At 41.8% G+C, this 24,160-nt stretch overlaps 1 protein-coding gene across 1 annotated transcript in view; it reads right to left on the bottom strand.

Moving 5' to 3' along the window:
• LOC137671913 (sphingosine-1-phosphate transporter SPNS2) overlaps window positions 1-24,160 on the bottom strand; it is a 95,167-nt gene that overhangs the window by 37,669 nt on the left and 33,338 nt on the right. Inside the window, exons 3-8 of the mRNA XM_068415782.1 lie at window positions 14,845-14,996; window positions 12,897-12,963; window positions 10,140-10,282; window positions 8,888-9,040; window positions 7,110-7,299; window positions 834-899 (exon numbers count right to left, since the gene is read on the bottom strand). Of these exons, the coding sequence (XP_068271883.1) occupies window positions 834-899; window positions 7,110-7,299; window positions 8,888-9,040; window positions 10,140-10,282; window positions 12,897-12,963; window positions 14,845-14,996 (771 nt within the window). The remainder of the gene's footprint in view (window positions 1-833; window positions 900-7,109; window positions 7,300-8,887; window positions 9,041-10,139; window positions 10,283-12,896; window positions 12,964-14,844; window positions 14,997-24,160) is intronic.

The following is a 24,160-nucleotide window of genomic DNA, read 5'->3' as shown; positions in this document are numbered from 1 at the left end:
TGCCCTAGTTTCTTTTTTTTTTTTCAGACAATAAGCAACAAGTAACCTCCCTCACAATGGGATTTCAACATACAATATGGTTAATAGGCTCCGTACGTCTCTGATGGAAAAACCTACAAAACATGCAAGGCTCTCTAACAACACCCAGACTATTTCATATGAAAAGCTAGCTGCTGAGGTCAGCTTGCTGATTTGAAAGACTTAAAAAGGTCTATGGTGGAGAAAGAATGGAAAATGAAGGACATGAGGTGAAAAATCCCTGACAGTTTCCTCTTGGACAAGGTGGACATAGTCCAAAAATTCTTTATACTTTCTTTTCCTCTCTCCTCTCCCAGAGGTGGCTTTCTATTGTGTATGTGCTGAATGGTCGGTTTGCTGGAGTTAAGCCAAAGAGAGAGGTAGATGGCTGCCTTTGTGGTCAGAGGAGGGAGGGAGGGAGGGAAGGATTTCCTATTGCAGAACAAAGCTGAGTTATTGATAACAAAATCCACTAACGTGCTGACTATTAGGAAATGCTGGCTGATTTCTTTGCATGTGGGGTTTTGCACAAATACTTAAAATTTGGGGAAACTATTTGAATTCAGTAAATGGTGTCCTTTCTGGACATCTCCTCTCCCTGGTGCTCAGAACAAAGGACAAGAAGCAGCTTTTTTTATTTCTCTCTTTCTATCTCACTTCCCTTTCAGCAAGTAAAAAAAAAATTTAAAAAAATAGAATAGGCTGAAGTAGGGGCTAGGCATTTGGAAGAAATTGTGAACTTCAGGTTGTTCTTGCAAACTGACAAACTGCTCTGGCCACCAGAAGAGAAAGATGCTGTTCCAAAGTACACTCACCATTAGTATGTCTGCTGTGATAGCCCAGTTTGAAAACAGAAGAGTTTCTCCGATAAAAATGCAAATCTGTTTAACAAAACACACAAAAAGGAGAAGATTTATTCACTTGACATTCAAAGGAAAAATAACCTGTCACAAACTTTCCTTTCTTGCTTATTTGTCTCAAACCTACACAATACATTCCTTGTTACTGTTGTGGTTTATCCTGAATATTAGAGAACTATAGATTTTTATCAGAGCTCTAGAGGGTTGGCCTTCAACTTCATTAGTGTAAACTGTTTATGATCTACAGAGCAGCTAAATAAAAGGCTGACACATTTGGTAACAGCAGAATATGAGAAGCCAGCAAGAAGAGACAGCCCTGGGCTTCCATACTTAAAAAATTCAAAAGAGCCAGTTAGAGAAGGCAAGAAGGCCACAACTCCCCACACACAGTAATTTTCATCACTAGGTATCAACTGATGTGTTAAGCTCTGTAACAAACCAAATGAGGTTCTCTACCCACTGTGTGCAAGATCACTTCCCTCCCCTGACAGTATATTGCTGTCCTTTTCGAGGGGGATATAGGTCTGGGTGCTATAACAAGTCAAACATTACATTGGTAATATCTACATACAGTCAAGACAGGACTTAAGTAGGGGTTTTTGTAACATCAGTGTCTTACGGTGAAATATAACTCTTGACTCTGTGGAGAGTCAACAAGATAAAGCCCTGTGTATGTAGTGGGATGAGACCTTCTTTTTGTGGTGGTGGTGTATAAACAGCCACCACATATTCTTTCCACCTCTGGCACTCCCTCCAATGGAGCCAAGCAGGGATTCAGATCAGGAAAACGAGACGGGGCAAAGAATCTTTTGTTGGGGGGAGGCAGGTGAAGAGGGGCTTCTTTTGCTTATGTTTCTTATTTTTAACCCAAGTCAGTTCCCTGGTGCAGTTCACTAAATGGTTCTACAAACACTTACAGCAGTTGAAGAACTGGAAACGACCAAGAGGAGAAACTAATTTAACCTGGCCTCATCATTAAAAGAAACGTTCATCAAACTGAGTCCAATGCAGCGAGGGTGACGCGGCATCAGGAGGAACACTGCCTCCATCCCAAAGCTTTTTACCCCTGTTTCAGTAGTGAACCTTTTGCTTTTATGCTGTAGGTTAACAATTTAACACGGAAATGTTGATTCAACAGGATGAAAAAACAAGGATAGAAAATCTACACACATTTTGCCCTCTTCCTTTGTGTGTTATGAAGAGCAGAATACATAGACAAAACACTACGTAAATAACCAGACTTGTAAAAAACAGCTCCCCTGTCCCTCACCAGCAAGTAGGCAAGCAAAACTCCTTTACTAGATTTCCCCAAAAGGTTGCTTTTTGCCCAGCTAACCCATTTCCTTTTGCGGCATCTAGAGAGAAAACATTACTCCTGGAATCGCTACTGGTAGTTGGAGATAACAGCTATGGAGATATGGATTCTGGTAACTGAAGACTCCCCTATTCATGCCTTATGTTCAGTTTTTGTTATGTTGAACAGGCTACAATTCATTAATGAAGCAAAGCCAGCAAGAAATGCACAGTACACTTTGCTTTGAGGAAACATTCAGATGGACGTTGTTTTGTGGTGGTCTTGTGAGCTTTGAGGGGCTGACAGTCACAGTCACTGCCCCAGTCCCTGTTGCTTGCACAGGGGCAGTTTGGGGTGGGAAGGGGACCTCCAGATTGGCAGCTATGGCTCTGATGTGACCACCGCAATTGTCTTTCCCACACACTGGCTGAGATTGCCTAAACCCCTCAGACCATCATGTCACTGCCAGGAATAGTTTGCTTTATTTAGCCAGTCTTACGCATTGACCTACAGAAAGCTTCCTCTATTTGTTTCTAAAATTGTCTTTGTTTCCCACACATTCTCCCTCCCTATCCCCTCTTTTTGTGACTGGATCTGCTTCCTCTGTGATGGTGTCTGAGCCAGTCATTATGGCTCAGCTGGTCAGCTAGGAAATCTCCTCTTTCCATTTTCCCACTGTCCACTGGTCTGCCTGGACCTTGGCTCTCACTGGAAATGACAACTGCCAAGCTAAGAAACACAGATCCAATGAATTAAGGTGCTGACGGCAGTTGAAGCCATGTGTCATGTAGCAAGGCCATACACGAGCCCCAGGTGGGCTCTCAGGACCTGCTCTGAAATCTGTCCTACTACAGCTTTGCAGCTACTGTTGCTGGGGTTCTGTAGCTGGATGGATTAAATTGAGTTTGGGAAAGATGTAATCACACTTCTGAATGCGGCATCGACATGCCCTGCCTGTTCATACAGTATTGCAAACAGGCAACTGCTTGCCTTAAGGTTATATAAATCACATACACATACACACATACGAATTGTTACATGCAGCAAGTAAAACTTGCCCCCTTCTGCAGGAATTCAGCACAAGTCCTATAACCAAATCACTGGAATGCTACAAACTTCAAAGCGTACCAGTTTTGGATTGCTGAATGTGTATTTAACCCAACATGGTTCTATGAAGCACGTGTTTAATATGTGGATACTCGTAAAAGGAAAAGAGAAACAAGAGGAAGATCAAAAAGTAGGACAAAAGATACTGACATTAAAAAAAGTCCATCCTTCAGCTGCTAATGGGGATTTATAAAAATGAGTTCATCCACTGCAAAGGGCATATGAGGATATGTGGCATTTCTGCTGGAGAGAGACTCTAGGGATGCTTACTGCAAATAGGGCAGCCTCCAGAAGAGATCAATAACTCCTGAAATAGTCACGGTTTTGACTCCTCACACACTTTTTGAAGCCTCATTTTACTCTGAGATTTCAGCTCTAGAGATATATTCTCTTCTGAATCCAGCTGTGTTGTATAATATCTCACCATCTCCATTCGGTGTCCAGTTGCTCATCTGTGATGAGCTGACAGAAGTTATGTTCCCCACAAGTCTTCTGTTTATGTGATCAGTTAGCAAATTCTGATTCCCAAAAATGATAAGTAACGTAGTTTCAGAGTGGTCGCACCAGCAGCTCTCACAGCAAGATCCAAGCAGGTTATAAACTCCTTCCATGGCTATTTGCAAAGCGCGTATCTGTCTACATCTCCATTATCGTATTTCTCTTTGAAACAGTGGGTAAGACTCACACATGTACTCTTGAATTTGAAACAAGTCTAACTCCATGTCAGTTTTGGGAAATATTGATGCCTCAGAAGTAGGTAAGTCACCAACACCTTGTCAACAGAGAGTCCCTGGAGTTGAGCCTGAGATGCTGTAAAAGCTCTATGGTAAGGTTTTACCCTGGGAGTTGCTGTTTCTGCAAGATCATAAAATGTCTTTCAGGAATTCAAACAGATGTTGAAACTGAGATACAACAGGAACTCGGAACAGCGTCAAAAGGAAGGCAAAGCAAAGCATCTCTCTCCAGTCATTCGGAAATTTAAACTACTCTAAAATCTGCTGTTGAAATGTCTGAGTAGTGCTATACAATGATGCCATACAGCTAATGGGTTTCAAGAGACAGGTTTGAAAACCAACATCTCAAAGAGTGCATTTTTCAGAAAGAGTGGGACCTAGAGATATGCAAATTGCTGTTTTAAGGAGCTGCACCACAACGCACAAATACACGTGCTGCAAGGAAAACAGAGTAAGAACTGATTGGACTATACAGCCAAGCAAGATAGTAAAAGATAGACATGCAAGTGTCTGGGAAGGTAAGTGATATAAAATGCTGTTTTATCCCACCTTTCCAGCCGCTTCTACCACTGCCAATAATTTACTGGATTAGTGCGAATAGAATGGATGAAAAAAAGAAGTCTGTCTACTTGCTCCAGGTAGGAGTGGCTGCTACAGAACTCGAATAGCAGCTGCCCTGAGGGACCAAAACCACCTGCAAGACAGGAGTGAGCAGGGGAGAAAAAGTACGCATGTCCAGGGGAGGAAGAGAGCAGACAGTTGACAGCCTGTAAGGGACAAGGTGATCATGCTTATGGATATGCAGGTCTTTTCCAAAAAAAAACACCAAATCCAAAAAGCCAAGAAATTAAATAAAAGGGAATTAAACACTGTGGAAGGCTGTAATATTGCAATAGCATCGAACGGCATGGAAAAACAAGGGCTCGTTTTGGAAACTTGCCTTGAAAAGTCAATTCAACTGATACATATCACCACCACGATAACACCTTGTGTTATGAGACATTGGTAGCTCCAACACAGACCTGTTCTCTCAGTGGGGTTAGCACCTGTAACACTGAACACCAACAGTAGCAGGCGTTGTGCCATTGTTTTCTGTTTATAATAATTTATAGTGGATGGCTTGGCCACAGATCTTCTAACTCCGGGAGATTTACAAACATTAATGATCTAAGCTACTCTGACCCTTTGTAAGTTAAGAATCCTCATTTTTGCAGAGGCAAAAGAAAGTTAAATAACTTGCCCACTGTCACGTGTAGAATCTGTTACAGAGAGCTCAGATCTCTGATTCCCCAGTCGGTACAATAACTAGGCTTTTATCTGCTTTCTGTGCCTCAGGTTTGCAGCAGCAGAGAAAGCATATTTAGGGCTATGGAGAGGCAGCGTTACCTGCAACAAATGTATGCATCAGCCTAACAGCATCAGCAAATAGGCTTATATTCCTCATACACCCTCCACAGGCAGATACAACTTTCTTTGCAAATCATTGACTCTTTATTAGATTTACTGCTCACGCATAATAAAATAAATTGTTTCTAAGATTGGTTAAATAATACCATCTATATTTATCTATTTACACAATGCAGAATAGTCACGTGGCTATTTAAAAAAAAACCCTAAACTAAACCTAAGAAAAAAAAAGATGAAAATGAGACCAATAACCACTTTTTGTTGCAAAATTTTTGAAAACAGTATTTCCAGGTTAGAAAGGGAGGATTTTCTGCATAAAAATACTACACACCACAAATGAACATGTCTGTCATCAGGTCTGAGAAAGGAGAAAATCACAGGTCTGGCTGACAAAGAGGTGGAGGGGAGAGGCAGGCGGAGGGATGGGACAGACCTCCTCACTCCGAGACAGCTGATGAGGAAAGGAGGGTTAATGCTTGGCCAACCAATACCACTCTCTTACAGGTTGTCTGAGGTGATAATTTTTCTCCTGATCACTGAATCAAAGGTTAGTTCTAGACCATGCCACAAATCGGAGGATGGAATCTCCTTCTGACACTTTCTAAATAGCCAGAGTAGACATTCTTGGGTCTATCTTCATGTTTTTAAACTTTCACTCTTTCTTCTTGTGTTTCCCTATAACAATGGCAGCTATTGAAATACTCAGAAAATAACCATGGCTAGGCTAGTGCTAGAAATATAGAGAAACAAGGAATCGCAGTAGATTGGTTGATTGGTTAACTGCAAATGAATTCTCCTTGCTGGCTGAAGCGTGCACTGCAGTGTGGAAGCTAAGGGTGGGCTTTCAGAAATTACCCCATGACTCCCAACCATCTCATGCTTTCCGTTCAAAAACTTCTCCCAGGTCCCAGGCTCCTCTCTGTTACACTGAAAGGGAACCTGGGACCTGTTCAGTGTACTGGGTTTCTACTCTTTACTGAAAGCAAGATTCTAGCCTGGGGCTGGATTATTATACTTGAGTTTTTCTTTTTCCCTTCAGTCTATTTGTCTGGATCTCTCTGATGTCTTTTTATAAACTTCGATTATAACACTCTGGGAGAGGCAATATTTTAATCTGCATTTGTGCAGCATCAAGTATTGTCGGTTCCTGGGCTATGACTAGGACTTTCAGGTGCTACGGTAATACAGATAACAACAAATTGAAATTACATGGTAATTACTATTGGTCTGCAGCAAGCTACCGAGTTATAGAAATCAATGGTACTTACAGGTAGCCAAAAGCATGCCCACAGACAAATTATCCGTAATTATACTTTGGTACCGCTGCAGACACAATACCCTTATTGTAAGGGAAGTGGCCAGTTTTCCTGCACCAAAACATTAGGCAAGAGCAATAGAGGTATGACTAGAGGTCCAGATAAAACAACCCAAGGGCAGGGAACTGTGGGTTTCCATGCATGTGCTACATCCCCAGCTCTAAATTCTGATGACAGTTAGCAAGGGGATAAGTCGTTGAGATATCATTTTCCTTCCAGGCACATCTAGATAGTGCAAAATGCCAAGGGGCAAAATGAAGGACAGTCAGAAGGGGAAAAGCAAGAATCTCAGGCTTCCAGCAGGGGACAATGCACACAGTCTTCTGAAGAGTTTCATAGAGTGAGACTGGCATATGCCAAGGATTATACTTACATAGGCTCCCACAATGCTGCTCTTGGCAGCAACGAAGATCAGACAGATGAAGATGGCTGATCCTAGCATACCAACAGCACAGACAAGAGGATCAGCTCGCTGGGTTTTTAACCGGCACCATTTGGTTGCTCCAGCGCCTGTGATTACACCCAGGAAACCAGTGAAGCACGTGATTGCGCCGAAGATCAAGCTATTAAAAAAAAGAAAAAAAGATGGTTATTTGTTTTGGAGTTTTTTCCAAAAATGGGCATGGTCTTTGAACAAATTATTAGGGTAAACTGACTAATGGAAATCTGCACATTGGCTTTGCAAGTTTAAAATAAAACAAAGGAGCTCCCTGCTGAGTGCTTGTGATTTTAGCACTCTTCCCCTGAAATGAAGAAAAACACAGCAGAAATTCAGCCTTGTACACAGGCATTGATCAACACACAAAGAGATGCAAAGGGCTCATACTGCTTCTTTATGTGGAACTGAGCTTCCTATCAAATGCACTGCACAGCTAATTATGTGTGCCCAAAAGTAAGTAATAACCTGCACACTGACCATGTAAAGGGAAATCACAGACAGAGCAGGCACTAGGAAGCTTAAGGGAAAGGAAACCTAAATACCAGTGCTAAACACCAGTGACTTTCTACATTGACTTTCTAACTCCTTTCAGACCGCTTCAAAGCAGCCCAATTAGATTATTTTGCTGTTATGTTACACATTTGAAATGTGCTAATTTAAATTTAAAGAGCCAGGAGCTGTCAAGGATCCTCCGTATTGTATGTGTAGGACTTGGATTATGGAGTCTTTGGCAACTACATTAGAGTAGCTCCAGGGCAGCTCAAAATATAGGTGTCATCAAGGAGTGGAAAACTTCTCTTTGTAAACAGCAGATGGGCAGTCTGACTGGCGTGGTATTTTCTGCTCACTGCATTTTTGCAGTGCCCGCTGGGCACTCTAGTTGATGGTACTCCAAACCACTAAGTAGTTTACTTGAGATGGGATTGTGTCAGCTAGAGCAAGAAGGTTTTCCTAATGTTATTTTTCCCTCACAAGCTAAAAAGTAAAAGAGCTGACAAAAGGCAGTTTTTCACATCTTTTATTCACCTGGAGAAATGTTTTTTTAGCATTTTATGTTTTGTAAAGCACAAAACGATGGATTACTTTTCATAGCTTATGTGCTGCGAGTGATATTATATAACTGGGATTGAAAAACCAAACCACCGTATAACATCCATCAATCCAGACCAAAGTGTCCCAGATCTCTGCACCATTCTTTAGCAAAACTCAGCACAGACAGTAGTGCACAGAGCAATGAAACACAGTGAAGTCCTCCCTCACACAGAAACAAAAGTCTTCAGGGTCAGTCCCTGCAGCCTTTAGAGGAACTTGTCCAACCTCTGAATTATAGTCATCACTATGGCTACCCAACCTGCCAGCTGGTTCTGCTGCTAACATAGAAAATTGTGGGTCTTAAGAAACCAAATTCTCAGCTCTCTAAACATCCTCTAAGGCAAAGACAACAGTCTCTTTTCTACTTCTGCACTATAGCCTGGGAATTAAGACAGAGCTGAGGTCATTGCTTCCCCATTGGTTTGACTTCATGCGATGAAGAAAAGAAGAGAAATAAAACCTAGTTTACAATCCCAGCATTTCCTATCATTGTTGAAAAGACCTAGAGGAAATTACAGACATTCTAGTAACTTGACTCCATGGGACTTGCCTGTTTCCTCTGGTAAATAAGCCCCCACCTCCTTTTCCCCCTCTTTAAAGCAGGAGAGTATGAATCTCACCTGTCTTTGGTGCCGCAGGGCTGCGAGCTGCAGGTTTCTGCTGTCTTCTGCACGACCTGTGCTCTGTGAAGGTAGAGAGGGATCCACATGCCAAGCGCCCCTGTGGCAAAGGAGACAGCTGAGGTTGCCAAAGATGAGAACACGTAGCTGCGGCTGTGGAGACACAAGAGGCAAAACCAAGAAAAGGTTTAGTGGGAAAAGTGAAAAAGCAGGAGCCCCAGGACAGGAGCCTGTGCTTCAGTGACAAAACGCAGTGTTCCCCCATACTAGTCACGTCCCTTTGCCAAGGGGCAGAGATAGTAAAAGGTACAAAGCAATGGAGAAAAAGAAACAAGGAATATTTCTTCATACATGATGCTCCATTGACAATAATGTACTTAACTCTTCAAAGGTGCTTCAAAGAGACCATTTGTCACAGGACTGTTTCAGAAGACAATCAGTCACTAAGACATGAGGTGTGAATCACAGGGCTTTCACTGTAATATCACCTGTTTACCTGGATTACCAGTTTCACTTATGCCTCCCTATCCATGCCACCATATGATTATTACTTGGATAAACTAACAAAAAAAGTAATGTAAAAATATTGATAAATTAACCATCATCACTTTTCATAGTCCTTTGATACTGGATGACAACACCAGGAAGGCATTCTAGCCAGCAGTTCTAAAAATGAAGGACGTCGTAAGCGTCTGATCAGAATTCTGATGTAATGCTGAATTCACAAGTGCAAGTATTTGCACATTCACAGGCAAGCTTTCTGGAAACAAGCACAGCTGCTTAAACACTCGTGAACATGTCATCTTTTATGCACACACACAAGCACCCAAGCACATTCAGTGCTTGTGCATTCTTAAATTTCTCTGGCATTTGACTCTTTTTCACCTCAGCAGAGCAGCTCTTTTGAGGAAGAAAAAGGATCTAAGCATCTGAACAACAGTGGCACAGCAATTAATACAGGAACACAGCAATTTCTACACTTCAAAAGCCTTGATTTGTCTTAAGTATGAGCCAAACAAAGCAGACTCTTAGATCTGAATCTTGGAAAGGTAGGAGCAAAAGCTGGGATCCACCATTGTCATTGCAGTCGATACCTCATGAAAATGTAACTGTGATTTTCTTTCCTAGGTCCACAGACTAAGCTTCCTGCAACTCCCTGCATGTTGTCATGTTCCAGTCTCACAGTACAGGCCGTTGGATGTTCTAATGAAGCATTCAAGGCAAAGCATGGTTTTTACTAGAGTGCTCTTACTTTCTAATCAGTGCTTTCATGTCTCTCAGCCATGAGGTCCGAGCCTTCAGCTGTCCCCCAAGTTGTTCAACATTTCCTCTTTTAGCAGCAGGTACAAATATCAAGATGAGTGTCCCTGTTATCATTCCCAGGAGTGGAGATACCTGCAAGAAAGGAACAGGGAATTAGCACAGGAGTCAGCAGGGTTTGCTTTGACTAGTCAGTAAGAACCAGATTACATTAGTTTCATTTCAGCGACTCTACAGCTAGCAATCTGTAAGCACACTGAGGCATCTGCTCGTTTCCTTCCTCCCTGTCATTCCCTGGACTCTTATCTCACTGTGGAAGTATGCAGCTTTGAGAGTACTCTGATTAAGGCAGTCCGTTTCTTTGTGTTAGGAAAGTATCAAGATTCATCTAAATACGGTTCTTCAGTGATGTTTAACTCTTTGGAAACCTACTCCCAGCTGGGCAAAGAGACCAACTAGTTTCTGGGAGAGTGCAGAAGCTTTTTAAAGGCAATGAGGCCAGGTGAAAGATTTCTGGATGTAGGGAGCATGCTGGCTTTGAAAATCCTTGCTCAACATGCATCCCTCTTCCAGCCAACCCACAATGGCTTCCCATCTTCAGGCAGCTTCCTCGGATTACCTCAGTGTACAGCAGACCAAGAAACATTCAACGTTCAGGCTGCTAGGAGAATGACACAGTCAAGGGATAGGCTTCCCTGTTTCCAATCCTTTCTCCCAATCACCTGACAAAAATACAAAGATCCCACAGTGTTTTGCAAGCTACAAATATGGTTCTTGTTTTGACACTGAAATTCCGTCATTGTCAGAATGGAAAATAGCTCTGTTCGGAAAACAGGAACATGGGTTTTCACTATCTATCATCTCTTCTATACCTGCTATTTTAAAAATAATTCCTGTTCCAAAAAAAATATGCTTCCAATAATAACCTGAGAATAGCCTTTACACTTAGAGCAGTGTTTCATGTCCAAAGATGTCAAACCCAGAATTCCTCTAGGGAAGGGAAGGGAAGACAAAAATATTTCAGAACTGGAAAGTCAGGAAAATCCCTCATCCAGGGATATCAAGCCTGATACAGTATCCTTATTACAGCTGAACACAAGACACAGCACTGGTAAAAAAAAAAAGGAAATCTGGGATTTTCTAGGGTCATATAATTTAAAGTCTCTTTGATTTTTACCTAAAGGCTTAATCCCCCAACAGGACAATATCCATGGATATTCAGTAACGCTCCAATGAAACACTGACATTACTGCTAGATCTAGAGACAAAGCTGCCACTTGCCAATGTGCCCTTCTCTCTTCTTCAGCCCACTGAAGTACAGATTATTCCTGACCTCCCGTGAATTTGGAGACCACAGGAGATGACAGAGGGAAGCACCACCTAGGGGAATCTTTCACATCTTTCAAGAGCACAATAATTGCCACAGGGACCGAGGCTGCTTTACGCTGATGTCTAGAAGCTTTCAACATGTGCTGTTTGACTACAAAACCTAAGCAATGCTCTCCAAAGCAGCCATCATAGCAGTGTGCAGCTTGCCAGATTCCCCACAATTTTGCGCAGTCAGGAATCATGCATCAATGTGTCATTTATAACGGAAATCATGAGCCCATACGGGGTACAGTCTTGCAGATAGCCTGGATTTCTCAGGATAACTATGGAGACTTCATCAGAAGAGAATGATGCTAGCGAGGATTTCTTTGCACAATTTAATCATTTGGGTTTTACAGCTAGAAACACAAGAGCGCTCCAATGTATCAACCTTGTTAAAGCCCACTGGCCAGGAGGAGGGGCTTTGGGGTTTCTTATTCCTTGTGCTGGCCTCTGCTCAGAAGTTAATTTTACCCTTGAAGTATTTCTGCTACTGAACGAGGTAGCCATCCTCTTGGTGTGAAGCTGTAGGCTATTAAACTTTTCATTTCAGGTTCACAGCTGGAAACTACTCTCCGCTCTCCTAGCTGCAGAGGAACTGTTCACAGTGATTTTCCTGGCTTTGCTTACCCTTGCTGGACGGGGAGGGAATGGCCTGTGTCACAGAAGGGAGCATTTGCTTGAGATGGGAACCCATGTATTTCATCATTTGCTGTTACAAATGATGTTGGCCTGAGCTTCATGAGATTCATTGTCTTCGTGAAGTGCCAGAGCCAGAGAATGCACCTCACGGGGGCTCATGCCACCCAGACTGCCAAAGGTCAGAAAACAGTTCTGCTGGGCCACTTCCTCTCAGCTCTTTCAAGACATCTTTGTGTGCAGGATCTGTTTGTGTGTATGTGATTGGAGTGTATTATCTTTTCAACACATTTATCAAGGTCCCAAGAGGTTAAAATAGAAGGAAACCGACTGTCTCAGGGCTGAAAAACAAGCGGAAACTGGAACAAAGTGTTTTTTCCTCAAAGCAGGAAGCCATTCTCGGAGTTTCTTGACAGCAGGGGATTGAAAGACTGTGGAGTTGATTTAAGGCCAATGCCTCGTCTTCCCATCCCCATGAAGAAATCACGGTTGACTGATAATAAAGTGATTGGAAAATTCTTGCTTCCAGGCAGGGGAAAAAAAAAGTACAACGAGCCAAAACCACCTACCTTTCCCATTTGCTTAGAGAATGTATCTGCTCTGCATTTAATATCCATAAATGCGATTTCCAATCCATTACATTCTATATATAATAACATGTTGAGGAATTGTGAGATAGAACTCCTCCTAACACTGACGAACCGATGCAACTGTTATTATGATGTTATTAACAGTGGCTTACCCGCAATGCCCAGTGCCAGTCTCCAGCAACCTGCTTCACACTTGACCCAGTGATGTATCCCAAGCCACTGCAAGTAATACGAAGATGAGAGTCAGAGTACCACAGTCATAGCTGTTCTTAAGCAAGGATTAAAAAAAGTCACAACCAATTGTGTCCCCTAGGTTCTCTTCTCCTGCAGGAAGAAACACGGGGGATGAAGCTGATGGTGGCTAACATGTCACTCTTCCCAGCACTGTTGATCTAAAAATGCTCAAATCTGATGGAAATTTGGACACTGATCTCAAGTTTATAGCTGACCTTTCAAGCTACAGTGGATGGAAACAAAGGTCCAAAATAATTTATTTCCCAATTTGATTCCTACATCAGGCCTTTCTGTGCAGGATTACGATTACTTAACAATTTTATGTTCAAGCTCTCAGTTAAGAAGTGCCTTTCAAGAACACACCACATTCCATCATTAAATTTTTTCTTGTCATTTAACAGTACTTGGTTCTAATTACCCATGAAGAGACCATTTCCCATAAGCTTATATAAAAACCCAAGAAGAACATGCAAGACAGTCTGATGGGAGAACATCAGACCTGAAGCTTGGAAATCCTCTCTGAAGATAAAGGAGCAGCAGGACCTTCAGCCACATGCTAAGAATTACACTGTGGTAACAAAAGGTGCCTCACAAGAGACTAGATAAAGGTGAACATAGCCATGCTTCTCTCAAAGTGAATTGAACAGATGTGAATATCCTTTTTTCAAAACTGCTGCATTTGCTCCTAAGATTGACTTGGCTAAAAGTCGCCAGGACTGATGAGTGCTCTAACTTGTAAAATGCACTGCCCTAAACCAGAAGTTTTTCCCTGAGTTGGGGGAATCAAACTGTTGCCCATGTTTTCCCTGCTGGAAATGAACCCGTGATGCCACTTTTGCACAGGACGTTGTCCAACTCTGGGAATCGGTATGCAAACTATGTGAATCCACCCTGCCTACAACCTCACAATAGAGGGCCAGTCATTATCTAAAAAAAAAAAAAAAAATTAAAAAAAAATCGGATTCCCTCCTGTCCCAACACTCAGATACTGCACTAGGCTGATAAGGGAACTCAACTGAAAGAAAGCGCCAGAGGAAATAACTACTCCAAATCTGAGTCTGTCTGTTGCTTTCATCAAGCACCTCTAGGCTTGGCTGTCCTCCACTGCTCTGGAGTGTGAACAATCAGTACAGTTTCTCTCTTCAGCCTTGTCTACACTAGACTTCACATTTCTCCTATTGCTGTTTCAGTGGCAATAGCACTAAAATGGACTGGTCACTGCTATTGCAACTACCAAGTCATCTAAGATTGGCTTAGCTGCATTTTCCAAACCTAGACTGGCCAAATTCAAGGTTGCGCAGAATTTGAGCTTCAACCAAAAATATTTTTAAAAGTCAAAATTTAAAATTGTGTACGTTATCTAGCATACTCCTCTTGAAACCTCTGATATTTAGACTGTTATATAGGAGTAGGTACCCATTTGCTCACTTTTGAAAACTCAGCCCAGTGTCTTAAGAGATCTTGATTTCACAGTAACCTGAAAGACACTGCTTAAAGTAGGCCTAGACCTCACATGAATTGAAGCAACGATTCAGAGAACGAATATAACATTATTCAAAATGACAGTTTAATTTAATAATGCTAAAAAAAAGTCAGCTAAAATGTTTTTATTCCATTTCCACCCCATAGCCATAAAAAAAATAAAAATCCTTTCCACTAATTCCCAAAAGTTACACATGAACCAGTAACAGGGCTAGAAAAAGAATCCAATTCCTGCAACTAATTAGTCACTGCTCACAATATTTTCCGGTCTAAACCATTCCAACCAAAGACAGGAGAACTCTCATCATTAGCAACTTAAGATCTGTGTGAACTTACTTTAAGAGAAAAGTCAAAACCAGATGAAAGAAGCACTAGGTCACGTACCTGCCGAGAGGAATTGCAAAGTAGAACACGGACAGCATAAGGGTCCTCGTGTTTTTGGTGAAAAGGTCTCCTATGATGGTTGGTGCAATAGTGGAGTAACTTGCTTCACCGATGCCGACCAAACCTCGCGAGAGCACAAGAAGCCAGAAATACTGAGAAAAGAAATAAAATACGTTAGCAGGTGTCCCCTTATTTTTTTGAATTCAGGATGGACAACAGTGAAAGCTGCGCAAATAGGGAAATAGAAACCCATGTGACTGGAAAGTGACCCCCTTGTACACATTTATTTTTTAAAACCTCAGACTCCTCATTTGCCTCTTGCTGGGGAGGAAAGGGACTATATTTTTTGTGAAGATTTATAGGCATGAAAGACAAGCAGTAATAATACGTGTTTACCCAGTGACACTCAAGAAGACACTCTAAGGCAGGCAGAAGACCCTCAGTTTATTCTCAGCACGCAGCTCGCCCTTGTTAAGCCCAAGTGCCAGCAACACTGCGCTGACAGAGGAAGGTTTGGGGAGGTGGGTAAGTGTAACGAATCCTGTCCTGGGATCCAGAAAAACAATCCCTGCCGAGCACAATGCCAACCTCCCCAGCACGCCACGGCACAAGTTAAGACTGGTAAAATCCTAAAGGCTCTTCACAGCTGTGAAAAAGTCGAACCTGCAGTCTCCCAAACTCTCGCTTTTTTTACCTTGGTTTGAAGCTACTGAATAAGGGAAGTTTTTCAAAGGTGCTGAGCATCTGTCTCACCCCACTTGCCATGGAAAAAAGCATACATCTCCCCCTCACAGCAGGAAGGCAGAGTAAACTAGCACTGAACACTGCTGAAAAACCTCAGGTTACAATCTGAGCTGAGATGCACACAGGTACAAAGAGATAAGACTTGAGCTTTACTGTGAGCCACAGGAACATCCCTGTGCTCCGTAAGTAGTACCACCAGGGGAAAGATTCAGAGCAACGGCACAGGTTGCAAAAGGCATTAAAGCTGCCCAGAGAATTACGTGCCCTTCTGAGTAAAGGGCAATCCAACAGAACGAGGAAAGGGACTTCACATTCAGCACAACACAGTCTAAAATAGACAAAAAGGAATTATTCATCTAATAGAATTTTCTTCATGGCTCATTTCCCTGTTTCAGCCAACACTTTCGTAAACTGCAAGGACCTGATTTTCAAGCCGACTTCTTTCACTACACTTGCAGTTTTCTAGGTGCTGCTACGTGAAGGCATAAGGCACAATGCTTTGATGCCTAAATACCTGATACATGAGCACAATCAACTTCACAGACATCTAAGCAGCTTGAGCTACACCCAGAAGTAATTGCAGGTGCAGAAATTAAACAGTCAATTGCAGAAAACTTTAAGCACAGGGAAATCTATTGCTACAAATGTAACCACTACAAATCCTCAATTTACTGTTACTATTCTATGCATCATTTGTGAGAAGAACAGCAGGGATTGTGATATGTCCTTAAACACAAAGTGCTTTGAGAACAATGAGCAATTACTGATTCCCCTTCTACAGATGAGGAAAAGCTGAGTTACAGAGAGGTGACTGACTTTGTGCCCCACAGCAAAGCTAAGCCAGAGAGACAGGGCTCTCATTCTCAAATATGGAAAATGCCATGCAGACATCAAGTCACGTGCCTCAGTCATAAATATATCCATCAGCAGACAAAAATCTACCTCTGGCACGTTTGCATTGTTTTCCTGTAATCCCCTGGTGTAAAAGAATTTCTGGAGGATTCCTATAGTCACACAAAACAAATACTTTTGAGCACTCTTCACTTCCTCTTATTTTGATGTAAATGCTGCATCGATACTTATTTTCTGAGTGTATACAAGTTCCTTGTTTGCTGGCAGGGAGTTTGCAGTGCTGCGATCATTCATATCTCTCCTGTAAGGTGCACATACGTAACAGGCACCTGTGGGTGTATGCAGAAAGGGCAATACTGTGACTCAAGCAATTTAATTTATGCCAATTACCCAATGCTAAACCACTCCACTGCAGAAATATGCTGACAATGATTGGTGCACAGGCAACCAATGTATTTGGAATGAGCAACAGTATTTATAACATGCTGAATAACTTAAGTCATGCAGAATTAGAAAGCAGGGGAACTAGATGCTGATTTAGGTTTCTTAAGAGGTTCAGATCTGGATCACAGAGAGGGTGACAGGCAAAATAGTCATCTGCCAGACCTGGAATGAGTATGCAGACAGTGCTAGTTACACCTGTAGAATGACAAGTTTGCAAATGCACTGGATGTTCCTCAAATTTGAAATACCTACATAAAAATGACACAAGTTTGAGCTCACCAGCCAGTATCACTCCCAGTGAACACACTGGACAGGAATTTCCTCCAAATAATGCTGTTATAAGATTCTTCTTACAATCCCTGCATAAAGCAGGAAAACTGTACAAAGATTTCCTGTTGTGGTGAAGAGTGACTCGGTTCCATCAACACCTTTGAATCAGAGTCCCAATACAATGAAATAATGTGCAACAAGTAACGTGTTCATTCTTCTCCCCCAGTTCCTCCCTGAATCCTCCTCCTGGGCTTATCCCATGCTTACACACTCCAAATATCTGTTTAATTTTTAAACTATGTTCTCTGAAGCAGCGGTATCCAAATTTAAGTCATGAGATTCTGACTTCAGTTAGCAATAAAAGCAGTCTCATAAAAGCATAATCTACATAAAGATGTGAGTGGTATTGCCCTTCTGAGGTGATATATCCAAGACTACAGACAATGCAGCTATTTAGGTGTAACAACTAGGTAAAACATACAAAAGTCTAAAATAATATTAGGGAATTATTTATAACCAGTTCTATGCTGTGCCTGGTTTTAGACCTCTGTATCTAGGATTAAAGAGCTAATGCCTCTTCTTATCCCACTGAAAGATCCCTTCTGGATCTTTGGCTAGCATGTGTCCTATTGGAACCTCTACAACAAAATTATGCAGTAATTTGTTACATTAAGCTAGAACCCCCAAATCTTCCATCTCTAATCAGTCAGTCAAAACTTAAGTTGTCATCATCTCTGCAGAGGAACAGCTGGGCAGCTCCCAAAGACAAAAAGTCATCCTTTCAGAGAGAGGCCTAATCTTTTCATTTTTCATATAGGAAGAAAAAATACAAACAACAAAACAACTCCAAAATTCTTATGCTGCTACTCATTTGGACCACAGACATACCATGAACCACTTAGAAACTGGTCCCAAAACCACTATGTGTGCAATACAGACAACTGCTATTTTACCTGTGTGTGTATTTATATACACGTGCACCCATATGCACATCTCTCTCTCTGCGTGTGTGTGAACATGACAACCAACATAAACAAACAGGAATGTCAGATATTACCCACACAGAGGAAGCACCGTTCTCCTCCACCGCTGTGGCAGGACATTTCTACCATTTCCTCTGCACTAGATTTTCCCCCAAGTGCTTTTTCCTCTCTCTCCCACCCCAGGATTCTCAATAGTTTAGTGAGACAAAAAGGGCTGATACCAGCCAAATTCTTCCCTAAATTATCTGTGCTTAAAACCAGTATAGGCAGCTAAGACTTTTAACTGAATTTCACTGTTCCCCAAGCAGAAATTGATATATACTAAAGCAGCTTACTACATTAAAGCAGCTTTCCACATTATTTTGGAGCTCTTCTGTAATTTGTTCATCTGTGCAGGAAAACTGAGAACATCTCAGTCAGCTTTCAGCACCTGAGCTCATTTCCTTTTCCATAGGTTAAGCCCAGCAACCTCAATACTTCAGTGTCTTTTTCTCTAGGTCAGTGCTTGCAACGAAAGTTTTTTGAAACAAAGAGCTATTAGAGCAAACAATTTATTTATGTCTTTAATTTTGGTTAGCAGTCATGTCAGAGATGTCTGCACCTCCATGAGAGCTGCCAACATCTCCTGGTTTGCAGAGATGCAATGTTTTTTTTCGAATGACTGTATGGCAGAAATCCCCCTCCCTGCCTGTGTGTCAGCCCAAAGGGCTTCAGAGCCTGTTGCAGTCACAGCCACACTGCAGCGGAGCTCCCAGGCACCAGCTTGGGTGTGGACAGCTGGAGAGAGGTTATCACAGGAACACCTGAACCATACAATGTGACTGCTATGAGCTCTGAGGGCAATTTAGGATGCAAAGGTGCTCCGAGTCCCTTTCTCTGACTTGTATGAGCCACAAAGGGGCTGATGAGACACGAGCCAGGGAAGATTCCAGTATACAATAAACCATCAACCTATGGAAAGAATGGTGGCTGACAGAGACCCAGAACCACCACAGTCTTCCTGGGAATTTCTCTTCAAAAGATGCCACCACCAGAAACTTGCGCACAGAGAAAGCACTCATATATGTGTACGTGAGGTAGGTAAGTCAATGGACCTGCTCTCTTCTTCCCATCTCTTAACTCTATGGAAGGAAAAACATGCCCTAGTTCTAAAGCTAAAGAATTTACTACTTTGTAATTTGAAGACAAATAAACCCAAACAAAAAAGAAACCCAATCCCCCAAAACATATATGGGTACAACTCCTTATGCCTCAGGGAATGCAGCCATCACTAACAGGAATGCACTACCTACTAACTTCTATATTTCTTAAACTATCAGCAAACCATAGGCAAGAGCAGCGATATGTCATGGGGTCAGATGGACCTGTTCTGATTACTGTTGCCGATGACACTATCCTACTAGAAGCTGTAAGTGTGACACAATCTTTCCAGAATTTTCATCTGAAAAAAGCTTTCATGATTTGAGTTAAATATTTGTAATGTGCCAAAAGATAGTTCATGTATTTTCTCTGCAAAGTGTGACATGGTTTATACTCACATTTTCGTACTGACTTTACTCTCAATCTCATGCACACATAAATGTTTGATGGCCTAGGACATGTGACTAGCTTTAATCATGTTTGGACAAACCTCCTAATTATACATTTATCCTAGTTATATAGACCATTGAGTGAGTAATACATGTTTTAATAGGTCTAATTACAGCTTTAACTTCCCTTTTTTTAATTAGTTAACAAAAGGAATTAAACCGCAGTTCTCTAAAAGATTAGCTGCCAGTGATAAACCTATAATCTGCCAAATACGTGTACAACTCTGAACCACCAGATTTACTGTCGAAAGAATCATATGACCCTTCAGCTTTGGTTACTAAGTATTTGTATTTGAATGCAGAGTAGCTTGTAAGGGTCTCATAAAACAAGGTGAATACATGCTGCTTTCAGATTAGGGACACATGGACCGAGGAGGTCACACAGATACAACCAACCTAGTACAAATTACTAGTATGGATGCATAGCACCAGTGCAAGCCATGTTTTGAACTGATGTTGCCGGTCTAAAAGAAGGATCTTTTATACTGCTACAGCAACTGCACCTGCACCCTTTCCTATATGAGGACATTGAGTTAACCTCCCACAGTTTCTACATTTAGCTTCTGTAAAAGAGGGCTCAGCACCATGAAATTCCATATTTGAACTGCTGAGGTTTGCCATATTTTCCTTCTTTTATTATATAAACATCATGCAGCAAACAAGGACATCGAATCACGGTTTGCATCCTTGGAAAGAAGTTGTGCCTAAAGCCATTCCTGCCACTAGGCAGCTATGATTGCCACACAAAGCCTAAAATACATGTCTGTGGAATGACAATGAGCTAAGGAGAAAGCGCTGGGATTTATTTAATTTCCCTGAGTTTCTAGAGCAAACTCCGTTGAACTGTACTGCAGTTACGCTCTTTTATTTCTACAGCTGGCAAGGTCTTGCACTGACAACATCCAGGGTACCACAGCAGGCACAAGTGATCAGCTAGATCAACTGAAGATGGATAAGTCTGATATACTGCAGGAGTCAGCTGACCAAAGCAAAACTCACAGGGCTCAAATGTATATTCAAGGGCTGCACAACAGTGGTCCCTTTTGACAGCTACACTTACGTGCAAGCATTTGCCTTTCCTGAGCAGAACCTGTATTTTCTGGCCAAACACCACCTGCTCTCGCACTCCATTAAGTTTTCCCAGCTGTATCAGTACTTTGCAGGGATCTAAGTGGTTAAAGATGACACACCACACCCTTCACCGCAGGTATGCAAAGATGTCTCATTAACGATGATGCAAACCAAACCAGGAACATGCTTCTGAGTATCGGTGTTGTGACTAAGAGCATTAGCTCCTGTACACTCACAGTTCAAATTCCAGCTCATTAGCTGAGAGTCACTAGAAGAGCTGAGCAACGGAATGACATTACAAATGCAGGTGACATATTTGCTGCTCCAACTCTCTCAGCCCTCCCAGTAATGATGGGGTCACCTTTAAGAATCTGGAAGTTTCCAAGTCAAACAAGGACCTTGACATATCATGAAAGACAAGATGACATTAAAGGATGATGTTGATGTTTTAAATTCCATTCTCTGTCTGGATGGACGACAAAGGCTACAGCAGATCAGATAAGCCTAAATACATCTTCCATCTCTGTGCACCCCTAAAGCTTTACAGATTTTTGAATACATATAGCCAAGGCACCTGACTTCCATTGGTGGATACGAGTCCTGGGCCCACACACTTGATAGCAATGCTGTGTCAAAGCTAGATATGGACTGCAAACTCACATGCGCTACCTTCTCAAACACGAATGGTTCTAACTCTCCTCTAATAAAAGGAGACTAAACATTGTAAAGAGCTAGAGAGGGGTTATATACTTAGTATTGGTGAATTGTTCCATGCCAATTCTGAAGAATATGTCTTCCCGTCAAGTCCAGCCCAGACTTTTAAGTAACTGAATATTCATGCCAAATTTTGGTCATTTAGTGTCTTATTGTCTGGGAGATCTTTGTGCAGTAACAAAGGAAGATGAATATCTACCTTTATCTACCAAGTAACTTAACTAATCCCTCATGGGGATTGCTAGCAGAGAGACCAAAATACAAAATAACACGGGGGCAGAACCGTTCACTGTGATGTTTTCTTGGTTGGTACTTTTCTCCCCCATTAATAGGTTGGGTAAGCATTGTTCTCAGGATTTCCTACAGGATTATGTTCAATCCCTGGGTGGCATAGATAGCAACTAGCCAGGATACATGCTTGTGTGGAGTCTGGTTGGAGACAGGTTGATGAGATATCAGCTCTGATGCAATGCTGTGAGCTATCAGTATTTTATCTGTTTTCTGTAGATACAAGTGCACTTAGTTCATGCTACAGTTACCTGTCTGATAAATACAACTATAAACTACCCTTCTCACCTCCAACAAGATGTTCTTCCCTTATCAGACTGAGTCATGCTGGCAGGCTAGCCTGAGGGAGATTCACTGCAGTTGCTGGTTCTTTTGCCATTTGGCCCACTGCAGAGAAGTGATTGGGTTTAGACTCCTCCTTTCCTCCCTCATTGTGTGTGTCCTCACTTACCTATAACCACTTTTCACTTCCCATCTCTTTACAATCACATCTGCCTTTTAAGTCACTACTGCACACAGCATTTCCCGTAACTTATATCACCTCTGGATTCTATTTAAGTTCTACAGTTTCCTCCCTTCAAACTGAACTCTTGATGCTAAGTTCATCTTTCATCACCATTTTCAAGCTGCTCTTCTCTCCTTTGCATGTACTTCACAGAATCGGAGAATAGTTGAGACTGGAAGGGACCTCTGGAGACAGTCTAGTCCATGCCCCCTACTCAAAGCGGGATCAACTACAACAGGTTTCTCAGGACCATGTCCAGTTGAGTTTTGAATATCTCCAAGGATGGAGAAACCACAACCTTGCTGGACAACCTGTTCCAGTGTTTGACCATCCTCACAGTAAAAATGTTTCTTCTTATGTTTAAATGGAATTTCCTGTATTTTAGTTTGTGCCCACTGCCTCACCTTTTCACTCTGGTACCATTGAGAAGGGTCTGGCTCCATCTTTATTGCCTCCTATCAGGTATTGATACACATCCAGGCAGCACTACAGGCTCTCTAGGGACAGAAGCACAGTTCTAGAGTGAAGATGCCACTTGAGCAAAGGTAAGCTATTCAAAGTCTCAGTTAAATCCATAGGGCAGACACCATCTCACTTACTGTGTCTCTGTTGCATTCACCCTAAACAGGTTTTTCTTCACTCTTTTTCCCTTAAGCCTGCTTGGGCACGGGAAGTATACAAGTTTAAATATTTGTGTCCAACAAAGGATGCTTCTCTTACCCAAAGGTCTTCCCCTGAGCTCTGACAGGCAGGTCACTAACACTGAAGTGAAAAAGCCCTGGGCCTTCCTTCAAGTATTCACACATTTTATTCACACATTCACATTAGTTTTCTTCACATGTGGTTATTCTGTGCTGGCTAGAGGTTATAAGCACGTTACAGATGAGACCACTACACCATACCAAGATTTAATAGCAAGCTACTGAGTTATTGAAACCTTAGTACACTTGATTAATCATTTGCTCAAGTGTCAATATATAAACCCTTTGCAATTAGGATGGACTTACAGTATAGCTTCTAAAGCAGGTCTGATTCTTCTATAGCATCTGTCAAACACTTCAAAACTTCAGCTTATTTGGATGCATTAAGTGTCCTACCAATTCTCAGCTCTAAGCACCTCACCTTTGAACAATTTTCCTTTGGGAAAATTCAGCTGGTATTCAGAGTCCCACAACAGAAAGTACAAAGAGAACAAAATACATATTTAAATATAGAAATGAGCAAGGGAGATGAAGCAAAGTCCACTCACCTTTCCTTTGATTGTCTCTAGTATTTGTTAATGGCTTTAGTTCTCCCAGGTGACCTGTTCAGGCACACTTAATTGAATGTGAAAAGTTCTGTTTGGAAATGTACTTGAGATTCCGGCTGATTAAAGTGTCCTTACTTTATGAGATTTATATTATTATTTAGTACATAGAAATAACCAGTAAAGACTGTAAGATATTCCTTTTTCACTCATCATACCCTTCAATCAGCAACTGAAGTGTTTTAACAACTGGATACGTACAGATAGGCTTTAAAGTGAAGCACCTAATTAAGTACTCTGGAGAAAAACCAAAAGCACCCTGGAAGTAGCAAGACTCCCACAGCGCTTCCCAGAGTTGGCAGGGAGCTGCTGTGTGCTCCACAGGTATAAAGATCAGGGCCAAGACTTTCTTAGCTACTGGCAAATTTTCAGTGTGAAAACTCCCTTTCAACATCAAAATGGCAGTGTCTGAAATCCAAATTCCCATCATTGCCCTCCCTTCAAACCTGTGGCAATCCTGAGAGACTCTTCTCGGTAGCACCAAAAAAAAAACAAAGAAAGAAAAAGAGTAAGCCCAATTCCTATTCTCCATCCAATTAGGTAATGTAAT

The sequence above is a fragment of the Nyctibius grandis genome, chromosome 18 (genome assembly GCF_013368605.1).
Source record: "Nyctibius grandis isolate bNycGra1 chromosome 18, bNycGra1.pri, whole genome shotgun sequence".
Lineage (NCBI taxonomy): Eukaryota > Metazoa > Chordata > Aves > Nyctibiiformes > Nyctibiidae > Nyctibius > Nyctibius grandis.
This window is presented reverse-complemented; position numbering and strand designations above follow the sequence as displayed.